Source organism: Apus apus, chromosome 5 (genome assembly GCF_020740795.1).
Source record: "Apus apus isolate bApuApu2 chromosome 5, bApuApu2.pri.cur, whole genome shotgun sequence".
Lineage (NCBI taxonomy): Eukaryota > Metazoa > Chordata > Aves > Apodiformes > Apodidae > Apus > Apus apus.
Window position 1 is genome coordinate 30,044,751 of NC_067286.1, and position 12,540 is coordinate 30,057,290.

Consider the following 12,540-nt stretch of genomic DNA (forward strand, 5'->3'; position numbering starts at 1 on the left):
AAAATCCATTATTTGCATGTTCATGTACAATGTGTTAGACAGAGCTCTGATTAAATTCTGGTTCATTAGAGTATACTGTAAGTTGTGTCATACTCATAAGCAAACAAGGAAAATGTAGACTGCATACAATTACTGTGAGACAGTTGCCTAACACAACAGGCTAACAAAAACATACTCCAAGAGGAGAGGTCTCAAAAGTTCTGTGAAACTGTTCTTAAGTATTGAAAGCCATCATGAGACTTGTCTTGTATCAAACTGACTGTTCAATTTGGCTAGTGGAAAGTAAAGTACCATCCCATTTACAGACTGAAATTCGAGAAAGAATTCAAAGTCATATTGATAAATGTTTTTAAAAGAGTGTGATCACAATTTGCAAGTACAAACCATAACAACCAGCAAGAAGAAATGCAGTGAATGGAGAAGGGAATTACTGGTGAGACAGCAAGACTTGGAAAAAAAAAAAATGGTTGGGGGCTTAGGTAGACCAAAAAAAAAAAAAAAAGCCTGCAACTTCATGACATTACAAACAACAAAGAAGCAAAACAGTTAAATCTAGCTGTGGGATGTAGTAACAGGGGCTTCAAATAAGAAACAGACACTAAGCACTGGTGAGCATTTAAATCAACCCTGTGCTCTGGGCACTGCACTTTGAGGGAAAGGTGGACTATTTTGCAAGAGTGCAGGAGAGAGCAAAGGGAACAGGCAGAAACTTGATCTATGAGAAAAGGCTGAAGGAATTCCATTTGTTTAGTCTAGGGATGACATTCAGTCTTCTGAGACATAAAAGCTGTTATATAAAAATGATGGTCACAGATAATTTTTTTTCCTTCCCTATGGGTAGTTCAAGTAGCAGTCAGCTTACCTGGAGAAAAGAGATGCAGATTTAATATAAAAAAGCCCTGGAGATTAACTGTTCACTCATTGGAAGAGGCAGTGGGATCCCTGTTACTGCATTAGGAACAGGTAACACATCAGAGCTGCTATTAACTGGATACAAGTTTGAAAAGGGACAAAAAAAAAACAACCCTATACAACCTCTTCAGGTCTTTTCCACTCTCCTCACACAGACTGAGAAGCTCCAGCAGGTCCTAGGTGACTGAGGCAACCTCTTTGCAAACACAGCCTAAAATCTTGAAGATACTTGATCTGGTTTAAGTTACCAAATTTTGAGGCCTGATCCTCCTAATGGACCTGGCTTCCATATTCTGTATGACAGCTGTAGCTATGTGCTACCTCCACAACAGCAACAGTTTTGACAGTATGAACAAAGTTTGACACCAAAATGCAGCCCTCTTCAGTTCTTTACATCAGAGTGGCTCCTCAGAAGTAGAAAAGCTTTCAAACTCAGACACTGCCTTTGTGATTTGGAGAGGAAGCTACTCATGGTCTGCTTTTTTTCTTCCCTAACCCCTCCTCTCCATGTTGTACAGGTTCTCAGCACTGTTAGCTCATGGCATACCTAGCTTTGAGATGAACCACCTGTCTTTTCACAGATTCATTCATTTTCCCTTTCTCACTCCACTCTTTCCACACTGAGAGATGCTATTCAATGAAACAAGAAACCATAGGCGTTTCCACTGGAGCTTAACATTATTGGGAAACTATTTTCACTTCCACACCTGTTTTTAATAGTGCTTGCAACAACTAGCAGAGCAATTGTTGGAGACCTTGCCTACCCCTGCTGGCTGGAGTATATGAGCACACTATTTAACAATATTGTAAGTATATAATTATTTGACACCAAACAGAAAGCTTTTGAGAACTGTCACAGGCAGGTAAAACATTTCAGACTGGTCTTGCTAACTACAGTAACATTCTTTTTTTATGCTACTGCTGGTGAGTAAAAGGGGAGAAAAAGGTTTATAGTGTGGTGAGTGTTAAAGTAATGACAGATCAGCTTTTTCCTATAGCCTTTAGCACTTTAGGAGGAGGCAGAGGGAACTGCCTCTAGCAGGAGTGCTAGCACTCAGCACCCTTGGACATTTAGCTGGAGCCAGATGTCTCCGGGAAAAATGTTCAGGCTTTGGAAGTTCAACAATGTAACATATGGGATTCAGACATCAGCCACAGGACAGGAAAAACTGTTCCCACTTCATCAGTATCATGAGAAGGAGGGAGCCCTCTTCCATGTTCTGTGTTGAAAGGCAGGAGAAGGACTGCAGAGCGATACAATTGCTGAGGTTAGTGTTCTTCCCAGCAGGATTTCTAAGAATTGCAGCCTCAGACAGTCAACAGTCCCTCCAGCTGTAGCACCTCATGTATTCTCCAGAGAGAACCTGCAGCTTTCTGCTATTGGAGCCTGTTCAATGAGGCTAAGATGAGGTAGAGCACTGATGACACCATGGGGAACACAGACCAGTGAAACCAGGGAATTGTCATTCTACTCAGTGAGAGCAGCCATTCTGACACATCTTCCTTGGACCTTTTGGTTTCAGGACAAGTCTGAGTCTAAACCTGTTCCATAGGGAATTGAGGAGGACAGGTCAAGCCATTACTCTGAAACAGCTCCTCATTTGTGGCACCTTAGGAAAGTGTTATCTCTCTTCTGAAGCTCACAGGAACATTTAAAGAGGGGCAGGAAGGTGAGTCAATAGGTGTAGTCTGTCTGCAGGCATCAACGTGTTTAAATCAATGTCTGAAGTGCAGATCATAAAAGTCTGCGTGGAACATACAGGAAGAAGCATTTTGCAGTTAAGGAATCACTTCAGCAAATCAATGCAACCCCTCCAATATGAACCAGCTTCTGCTAAAAACCAAAAAAAGACTCCATAAAGTTGACCTCTCCACTCTATTTGACCCATATGTCCAGGTCATGCCTGGTGCTGAAGCTTTTTCCCTTTCCCCTCCAAATCCTTAGTGGTTTTAAAAGCAAGGCTTGGGGTATTTTTTCCCCTTTTGCCCCAGCTTCATGTATCTTTGCCCCTCTCCTATCACTCCCTGTCCACTCACCTTAACTGGCAGCTGCAGAGTAGCAGTTATGACTCTATGTATAGAGTAATTTGTTTTCTTTCACTGGGGTGTAAGGAAGGGGGAGTGACCGAATTCTTCAGGAATGATTTATCACACAGCACTCAGGGGGAGCTCTGTTTATTTGCCTAGCTGCATATGGTTTAACACCTATGGTTGCATGCCGATTATTATACAATGTTATTTTTCCCACTTGTATACTTTGCACCTTTTCATACAGCAGATTAACTGGTCCCCAGTGCCATGTTATTTATGATTTTGTTTGCTGGCTGTCTGGAAAGGGTCCTGGTCCTAGATTCTCCCTGCTTCTGCTCTCCCCTACATGTTCTCTCTTCTTCACCACACCTGTCACACCGAGCCCATGGGAGAATCACACTTTGGCACTGCACATATTGTACCTTCTCAGAACTTCCAGGAAGGAGGAAGAGACAGAGGCCTCCCAAGCAGCAGTCAAGACAGGAAGGGGTGGGTGAACCACAAATGCAGCTGGACTGAAAGGAGGAATAGAAGGTAAGGGAGAAACATGACATTTTGGCTTGCAAGGAAGCAGCAACTCTGCAGAAACAAATACAGAGATCTGCTCTGAAAATATAATGGAATTAGAAAATTCTAAAATCACACTGAAAAGGAGAATCTTCTGAAATTGCTTCACTTGCTATCAAGCCAGAACCTAAATTAAAATTAATTCTAAACCAAACAGGAACAAACCCTTCCCAAAAGAAGGGGAGAAAAGGACTAATACAAAGGCTTGAAGATAAATAGTTCTGGCAGGTGGAACAGTAAAGTGACAGATTTTAGCCCAATAGTTTTAACAGGTCAGATGAGCACTGTGTTGGCAGGCTCTAACTCAAGATGCAGGACAAGAGCCAAGGAGAACACATTGATAAAGGACAGTAAAAAAGGCAAAAGCTTTCTGACACATTCTGATTCCCATGAGCTCTTGCTCTTGACATCATTACTGACACTTCTTTTCCCCTCTTCAGCTATGGGGAAGTTCAAAAGCCATTACTCCCTGGTGTTACACCCAGAGGAGATGAAAGCACCAAATGTTCACCAAGGAGGACTGGAGTCAGTATTAGGATGTCGCTCCCACGTACCAAAACTCTCCAATTCCAACGCCACTTATTCAGATGTCACTAAAGCACAAACATGCTTGGCTACCTCCCCTTCTCAACCTGCTTTCCTGCTAAAGTGAGATCAACTTTTGCTTCCACCCATCTCATCTGCTTGGTGTCTTCACTAACACTAGCCAGCCATACAGATTTTGGGGAAGAGCCTACAATTCTGTAACAGACATTTGGACAGTAACATTAATATAACTGGCGTGGAGACACAGTCAGACAGTTTGGAACCCACACAACTAGTTTCACAGTAGCTGAAAATAGGAGAAGAGTAGAAGCAGCAGCAGAAGCCCATGGTCTCACATGTCTTTAAATAGCAAGGCAGGAATTGCTGTGTGCCAAGAGCAGGACAACACAACTAAGGAATAAGCCTGGGAAGACAGAATAAAGATAGGTGACAAACTGCCGCCATTCAAAACAGTGCTTTGCTTTTCAAGAGCCTCCCCTGAATCTGTGGTTCCCTGGTCTCTGAAGCATTACGTGTTTCTGAGACACAAGGAAATTTGCTCCTGCTCCAAATAACTATATATTCAACACAAATGGGAGCCCTGCCTCCCCACTCTGGAAAATAACATACACACTCAAACTCCTTGGGATTAGCCTTCACTGCTAAAAGGGAATACAATTTTTGTCTAACTTTGGATATTTTTGTGTATCCCAGCAAAACTGCCATATTCCTTTTTAAGGGCAAATCAGCAAGCTCTGTTATATGTTTGTTGGTCTCACCTGACAATCTGACAACTCCCAGCATAGGTGGCTTAAAAACAAACTACTTGTTAAGGTTTGGGATCCTAGAAAGGCTCCATATGGCTACGGCAATACATCATGAGTATGTTCCCTCTAGGAGAATTCACTATCCCTGATCCTTAAGAAAGGTGTGCAGCAAAATGGTATCACTTCCTTGGTGAATACTAGAAAGGAGGTATTTTGGGGTGCTATGTGGGTGGATTTTCTTGCCTTTTTTTATACAAGTGGGGAAACAGACAAACCAGCAAACCCAGGCCCGGTAGCACACCTTGTATAATCACATCCCACCTCACTGTAGGGATCTCTGGAAACAAACTGCACCCCAGAGCACACAGACTCCCTTTGGGCTGGGTGGTGGGGTGTGCTTCTGCTTCTTGCAAAAGTACGTGCAGACATGCAGCTTTTTCTTCTCCCTTTGAGAAGCCCTGAAGCTTGGGCTCCAACTGAATTCAATTAATAAAGAAATGTGAATACCACCATTCTTGTTTTCAAAGCTCATTTACAGTTACACTCTGTCCACTATGAGCTCCTGACAGCAGAAAGCCCCATCACTGGAAAGCTGTCACATGAGATGCCTGCACGATGCTTGGGTGCCAGAGCTGAACAGAATAGGCCACATGGAGTTGGCCTCCATTCAACAAGCAAGATTCTGAAATAAACAGCTATGGGTTTTTTCTTTTTTTATTTTAACTTTGCATACACAAACCTGTCTTCAGCTGCTAACCTTAATATATTACTCATTCTTCCTTTCAAATAACGTCATGTTCAAAACCCCAGTGACTGCAGAATATTTACTTGAGGCTGCTACTGCTGGTTTCTCTAGAGCTGTTTATTTTTCCATGCATTAGCTCATTATGTCACTCTGTGGTTTTCTTAAAGGTTGTCAGGGTAAGCTGGGTACAGGCTGGAATCTCTCGCTAACTAAAACCAAATCACTAAGTAGCACAAATGGATTTGGAGATCACCCAGCCTTGGAAATGAGGAACAACCACGGACTCCTTCCTCAGTGGAGATGGGGTGCTCCCAAACAAGCAGCCACTAGATTTTCTTGGAAGCAAGATAGTCAAGTGTTTCCCTGCAAAAGAATAATAATTTAGACTGCTGCAGGCTGGGATAGGTTGCAGGGCGAAGGCAGCAAAGTAGGAGGCTGGAACAGTAAAAGTAGGATGAAAATACAGTTCCCACCCATGCTGATTACAGAATAGCCATTGCAAAGGTCCCATAAGCATCACCTCATGCTCTGGAGGTGTTAAAAATAAGCAACACATCACAGAAAACAGTGCTAAATAACTGGCTTAGTTTGAAGTATCCATGTGTGCACACACAGGAGTGCAGGTTTGGGGAAGGTGGAAACAAATTAAAAACAAACATCAAAAAGTGTTTTTTGTCATCTTGCCACAGCAAACAAAATATTGTGTTGATCTAGATCTTTCACTTGCCCCTAAAAGAAAACAAAACAAAAACAAACTTACTTTGGGACTTCTAGGATTCATAAAGACAGAAGACAGTTTTGTTAATTGTAGAACAACAGTAACTTTTCTGCTATTCTGCAGCCCAGATGTTAGAGCATGTTCATATTTTGGTTCTTGCCTCTGACCAAGAAGCTTTGCACCTGCATCTTACCCTACCAAGAAAGGGATCTAGTCATCATTTCATTCTTTAAGGCAAGCTGGGATAACAGCATTAACAATCCCTCTTTGCAATGCTGTTTGACTTAGCATGGAAAAATCCACTGGCAAAATGCCTGGAGACACAGATTCTCAGTCAAGTGCTCTAATCACCAGGCTAGAGTCATTCTGCTTTTCCTGATCCCTAGCTTAATTAGTACCTACAGGTGCCAAGCAAAACACAAATGCTCTGAAGGAGAGGACTGCTTCAGGAGAACCTCCTCTCTTTGTCAACTCTAAAAGGAAGGCAGAACACAGACTTCAAGTGCAGCTCTTATGAGATAGAGGCTGTGTAAGCAACACAGTGTATCACCAGCTCTGAAGCTACCTGGTGGTTTGTCTACTCTGAAGCCAAACATTGACCAGAGACAATGACAACAGATTACAGAGCCTGTTTGTCTCGATACAACAACTCTTAAATTTTCCTCATGGTTGATACACCAATGGTGCTAGGGTTCCAAGATGTCCAATGTCAGAGCTGATTAAAGTGCAGCACGAAGTCCTCTGATAGTATCTGCTGGACTTCACTGCAAATGACAGGGCTATATAACCACTGGAGGGAGGAGAGAGATCAGGGTTAAGTGGTTCAGTATGAAAACTCCAAGGAACAGGGCAGACTTTCAAGAACTCAACACTAATGAAAAAACAGAAACTAAAACAGAGGTAGGCTGGATATTACAAAAAGAAAAATCCTGAGATTCAGTTCAGACAGCAAAGCAGCTTCCTGTGGGGAAAAAATGAAGTCTTTATTGCCTAAGGCATTTATGCTACACTAGAAAATGCTGCTCTTCATAGAGTACAAGCTTTCACTAGCCCTAAGACAAGTAGATTAGATGACCTACTAGGTGTTTTCTCACCTCCAATTTCAGTTACTCCACCAAATTGCTGCAACAGGATACCAGGCTGTATCTGCTTTAAGACACTAAGTGCAAGTTCAGAGAATCAAAAGTAAATAAAAACATCCCCTAATTTTGCATGGCCATCTCATGACAGCTGTTTCATCTACAGCCAAGACAGACTTGAAGATATTTAAAGAACCAGATTCTAAATTACAACTATCCTCCCCAGCTCTTTGTTGTTCTATTCCACCTACCCTACACTGCCTTTTAAGATACCTGACAAGGGATGAAAGAAAAAGGTACCAAACAAGGGGACTAGGCTTCACTGACTGAAAGAAAAATGAAAGTAGCCCATAAGCTAAACCACAACCCTATTTTGATAAGGCAGCATTTCTTGACAATCAATTATTCAATATAAGAAGTAGAGATGGCTGTGTATTTATATAGCTTAATGTGGAAACTTGGGGCTAGAAATTGGTAAACCAGTCTCTTAATGAGATCCCACTGTGGATGGGTGTCTGTCAAGGCAATCAGTAAGCCTGAGTCAGATGAACCACACATCTCCTTTTAGCTTGTTGTAGAAACCACCTCTTATGGAACTCTTGAATTTTCCATCAAGCACCCGTAATAAACTTGTTTGAATACCAGAAGTGACATCAGAACAAATTGGAAAAAGATGAACAAAAGTAAACTCACAAAAGGAACTTTTCCATGAACAAAACTCCAGTTCATGTCAGGCAGCTTCCTGAGGACACCCTTGAACAAACTGATTGCCTTTACAATGTAAAAGCCAGCCTTCCTGGGCTCTGTCAGGCCAAGAAAGGGTGGGTGACAGGCATTTCCAAGTCCCTTTGTAGCCTCCCAGAACCCAGATCTAGGAGTTCTTATGTCCAGTGCAGCTACCAGGTTTGCTGTGTTAGAAGTTCATCTCCAAGATAGGTAGGACCCATTACATAGGATTTTAACATTAAACTGTCACCTTCAATTGCACTGTGAGCTGCTGGCTGACCCAAGACACAAGCTGCATTTCCTCTCCCATGAAAGAATCCTTACAGAAGATTCCTGATATTCCTATATCATCTGAAGCTTCTGAATGATTCCCACTGGCAGTTTCTACACAGAACAACCCTGCTACAAAAACAATCAGGAGATGAGGCACAGGAGACTGCTGCTCAAACAGAGGTCTGGGAAATGACCTCTTAGCTCCCACTAAGAGCCCTTCTCCCTTCTGAAGCAAGAGAATCTTGCCTGACCAAGCACTGATTTCACCCTGCGGTTGGAAAGTGGAACAGGAATGTTAAGGGAACTGTTAAACACCATGAATGCTCACTGGCTAATCCAGAAATACCAGGTGACAGGGTACATCAGGTGCTCACAATGTATCTGTTCTGGGGACCAGAATTCTTCCCAAAAGCTGTTACGGGAATATATTGTTCCATAAAATACATGCAATAGTAGCAGTTCCTATTTAAAACTTACAGTAAACACATGGTTTCTTAAGGCAATTTTATTATTATGGTATTCCCTTTACCTTCTTCCTTTCTCCCATTTCAGTTAAAATATAACAGATAGAAACCATTCTTACCAATAATTCTTAACATTCCTCTTCAGATTCTTCCATTTTCTTGTGATTTCAGTGACTCCACAGTTTTCACCCTCATCTCCAATCTCAAGCTTGACATCCTATCTTCACATCTTCCTGCTCATGTTCATAAGCTTTTTCTTTACTGTTTTTTATGCTTTGGTCTTCCCTCATCCACTCTATTACCCACAAAAATAATCTCAACATTTACTGAGGCCCTGACATAAGGAACCTCCTTTCAGTTGTGAAATAATCCAATCATTTCTCATTAAAAAATAACCCCTACAGAGAACAAGCTTGAATTTGCTAGGAAAGAAGCCCCTCTTTATTTTCTCAACTGTTTAGATCTAAGCCATAGCTCAGATCTCAGAGCCAAATGCATCATTTTGTATAACTATGAAAGACTGCTGAACAGCAAACAGAAAAAAGATGACAGCTGGCTGGGATGAATTAGCAGATGAAGAAATAAGAAGTTCCCCAGTTATGGTTTGGAGAAACAAACATCCTTCATCACACATCAGCTTGGCTTTCTGAACACAAGAAGAATGCTATCTGCATTTATTTTATAGCCTGCACTTCAAGTCTGAAAAGCAAGATAGCTACAATGAAGAAAGAAAGAAACAAGCAGAGGGTGAGGGACTGTTGCCTAGTGAAAATACACATTTTTTGTCTGTTTTAGATGGAACATTACCTGAATTCCTTATACTGGAACTGTTCAGTTTGGAATCTTTAATGACCAAGTGCTTAATCCAAAGGGTGGGTGCGGTGATTTCTGAAACAGAGGAAAAAAATAAATAAACCTACCTCAAAGAAACTACAGCAACTACCAAATAGACATGGTGGTTATGCATGAGTACAAGATGTTTGCTACAATTAATTCTTAACTGATACATCACCTTTGTAGGTATCAGCTTATCCCCTGGTGAGGTCTTCACCTCTCATGAAGCACTATTTGTAAATCTTCTACAAGGTTCTCATTTTCTTTCCATTCCAGATAATCTCTCTGCTGGCAAAACTTTTTCCTCCAACCCCCACTTCCTAAATTCTCAAATCTAAAGTCTTCCTCCTCCTTCCCAAGGGAAGTGCTAGATTTCCCCATTCTGGACATTTTTAAGTCTCAGCTTGACAGGGTGCTGAGCCATGTCATATAAACTACAGTATATAAACCACCTAGGAAGGTTGGACCTGATGATCCTTGTTCCTTCCAACCTGGCATTCTATGATTCAAGACTTAAAGACCTCAAATATTGTGTGCTACAGTACATATTGGTTTCCAGTAAGGTACATATGAAAACCAGATTAAAAGTCAATCCAGACCTTAAATATTGCTTTAACAGCCCAAGAAGAGCTGAACACATCCAGTTCCCTGAAACAAGCAACAATAAAATCTGAAATAAATGGGAAAAGAAATGAAGATATTTCTGGAAAGACATGAAAGGAAGTCTGTTAAAGAAACAAATTCTGGTTAGAAAAGTATGGCTGATGCATTACAACCAAGACAACCAAACAAATTTGTGGAAAAAAGAAGTGCCTAAAGCATGCCCTGTGAAGTGTTGCAATCAGCTACAAAACACAGCAGAACCTGCCTTAAATCACAGAAATTACACATCAGCATTTGATTTGAACTCAGCAAAGCAGAACTCAGTACCATGGGCTAGAGCTCCTAAAGTGACATTTTCAGAAATAATACTTTCTGAAAAAAATTATGTTTCTACAAGAGCACACCTAAAATACTAGATCATGGAGTTTGTCTCAAGAAGCTTTTACAAGAGTTTTCCTGCTCCCCTGTTGACATTTACATGAATCTGCTCACCAAGAAAGAAGCTGGCTGACTAGAGGAGAAGCTGATGATACATTATAAAGTATGGAAGAAAAATTTAAGGAAATATTTCCTTTCTAAATATTTTCAGCTACATTGATGGTATGCATTACTGTACTCACGTTCAGGCTATTTTTACATATGGAAATATAGTTTGAACATTGATATTCTAGCAATAGTAAAAGTTTGTGTTACAAAGATGGCCTTATCTGCAGATTTCTCTACACTGTTGTATCATGGAGGTCCAAGAGGCATCACACATTTCAGTGACAGCTGAGTGTATTTAATGCTGTTTGAAAAAAGTCAACCCCTTGTGGACTGAAGGTAGGCACCCAAAAACAAGGCAAGAAACAAAATTCCACATTTTTATTGTTCATTCACGCTATCAGTTCTGCCCTTGTTGCCTGACTTAGAATACACAGGTTTTCAGGAGCCCAGATCTCAAACTCACTGAAATTGAACAGGATTTGGACTAACTCCTTTGAACATCTATGAAGCATCCAGACCTGACAGCTGAATGGATAACTGTTTTGCCTTTTTCTGTCATCCGACATCTGTGTCGGGCACCAAGTACAAGCCATTCCTCAGGAAGACCTACCCAAGACACCGGGAGAATATTCTAGTGAAGTATAATTTGCTACAGTTTTGCTCAGACAGAATCAAGGGACTGTTCAGGATGACATCCTGAGGTGTCAGCCTAACCTTCTGCTCCAGGCACGGTCAGCTACAAGGACAAACCAGATTGCTCACAGCCTTATTCAAGTGGCTCAAAAAGAAAATGGACAGAATGTCACCTCTCTGGGCTATATCTGTTCCACTGTCTCTGTCCTCATGGTGACTTCGTTTTTTCTTACATCCAGTCCAAACATTTTGTTTCAACTTACGACGGTTGTCTCTCATCACTGAGAGATATTACTGTGAAAAGTCTGTATCCATCTTCTTGATAAACCTCCCTGTAGTTGTTGGAAGGCTGCTACTAGGTAATCTTTTAAGTCTTCTCTTCTTCGGGCTAAATGCTTCTTACACTCTTCCTGATGTACCTACTTTAATAATTTTTTGAGGCATTATGCTGAAAGGTAGTAGATTACACAAACTATTGGTCAGACCCAGAACGAGTTTTCTTTGTGCTTATTGCTATAACCACCACTGAAATCTAGTTAGTCTTATTTTATTAACAGAGATGACAGAACTATAGAGTGACAAACTTAGCAGAGGATATTCATCCATGCATAGCTTGATTAACCTGCCTGTCATATGTTCTTCCAAGTCATAAGGGACACTACTAACACAACAGGAGGCCATTGCATAAGTCATTCTCTCAAGAAGTCTAGGAGATAAGGTCTTGCATAATACATTGCAAGATTAGTGAGAGGCAATATTTCATTATACCACTCAAGCCCATTTATCAGACTTGATTTCACCTACAAATCAATGCAAAGGTTTTTTATTGAAAATGTTTTTCACAGAAGATAGGATAAGATTTTTTCTTTCTACTCTGCCTGTCACTGGAAGGACCAGAAAACATCTGTTCACTGCATCCTTCTTAAGAACTTTGCCCAGTTCTATTTGAATGACCAAAATGTTGATTCTCTTCTAGGAGTTTTTGAACAGGCTGTATTAACCAGATCAGCTCACTCCTGTATTTTACTAGTGTGTCTTCCTTCTTTTGAATAACTGTGGGCACTTTCTCAGGGGAAAACGTAAAGGCCCAAAGTTTGTGATTACAAACAGCAATTTAATACAGCACCAGCTTTCTGCCAGGAGGAACTTTCTTTTGATATAAACAACAGAGAGTCAG

At 41.1% G+C, this 12,540-nt stretch overlaps 1 protein-coding gene across 2 annotated transcripts in view; it reads right to left on the reverse strand.

Moving 5' to 3' along the window:
• SMOC1 (SPARC related modular calcium binding 1) overlaps positions 1–12,540 on the reverse strand; it is a 129,485-nt gene that overhangs the window by 32,578 nt on the left and 84,367 nt on the right. For both annotated transcript variants that reach the window (XM_051621836.1, XM_051621835.1), the window contains exon 7: positions 9,615–9,695. In XM_051621836.1, the coding sequence (XP_051477796.1) occupies positions 9,615–9,695 (81 nt within the window). The remainder of the gene's footprint in view (positions 1–9,614; positions 9,696–12,540) is intronic.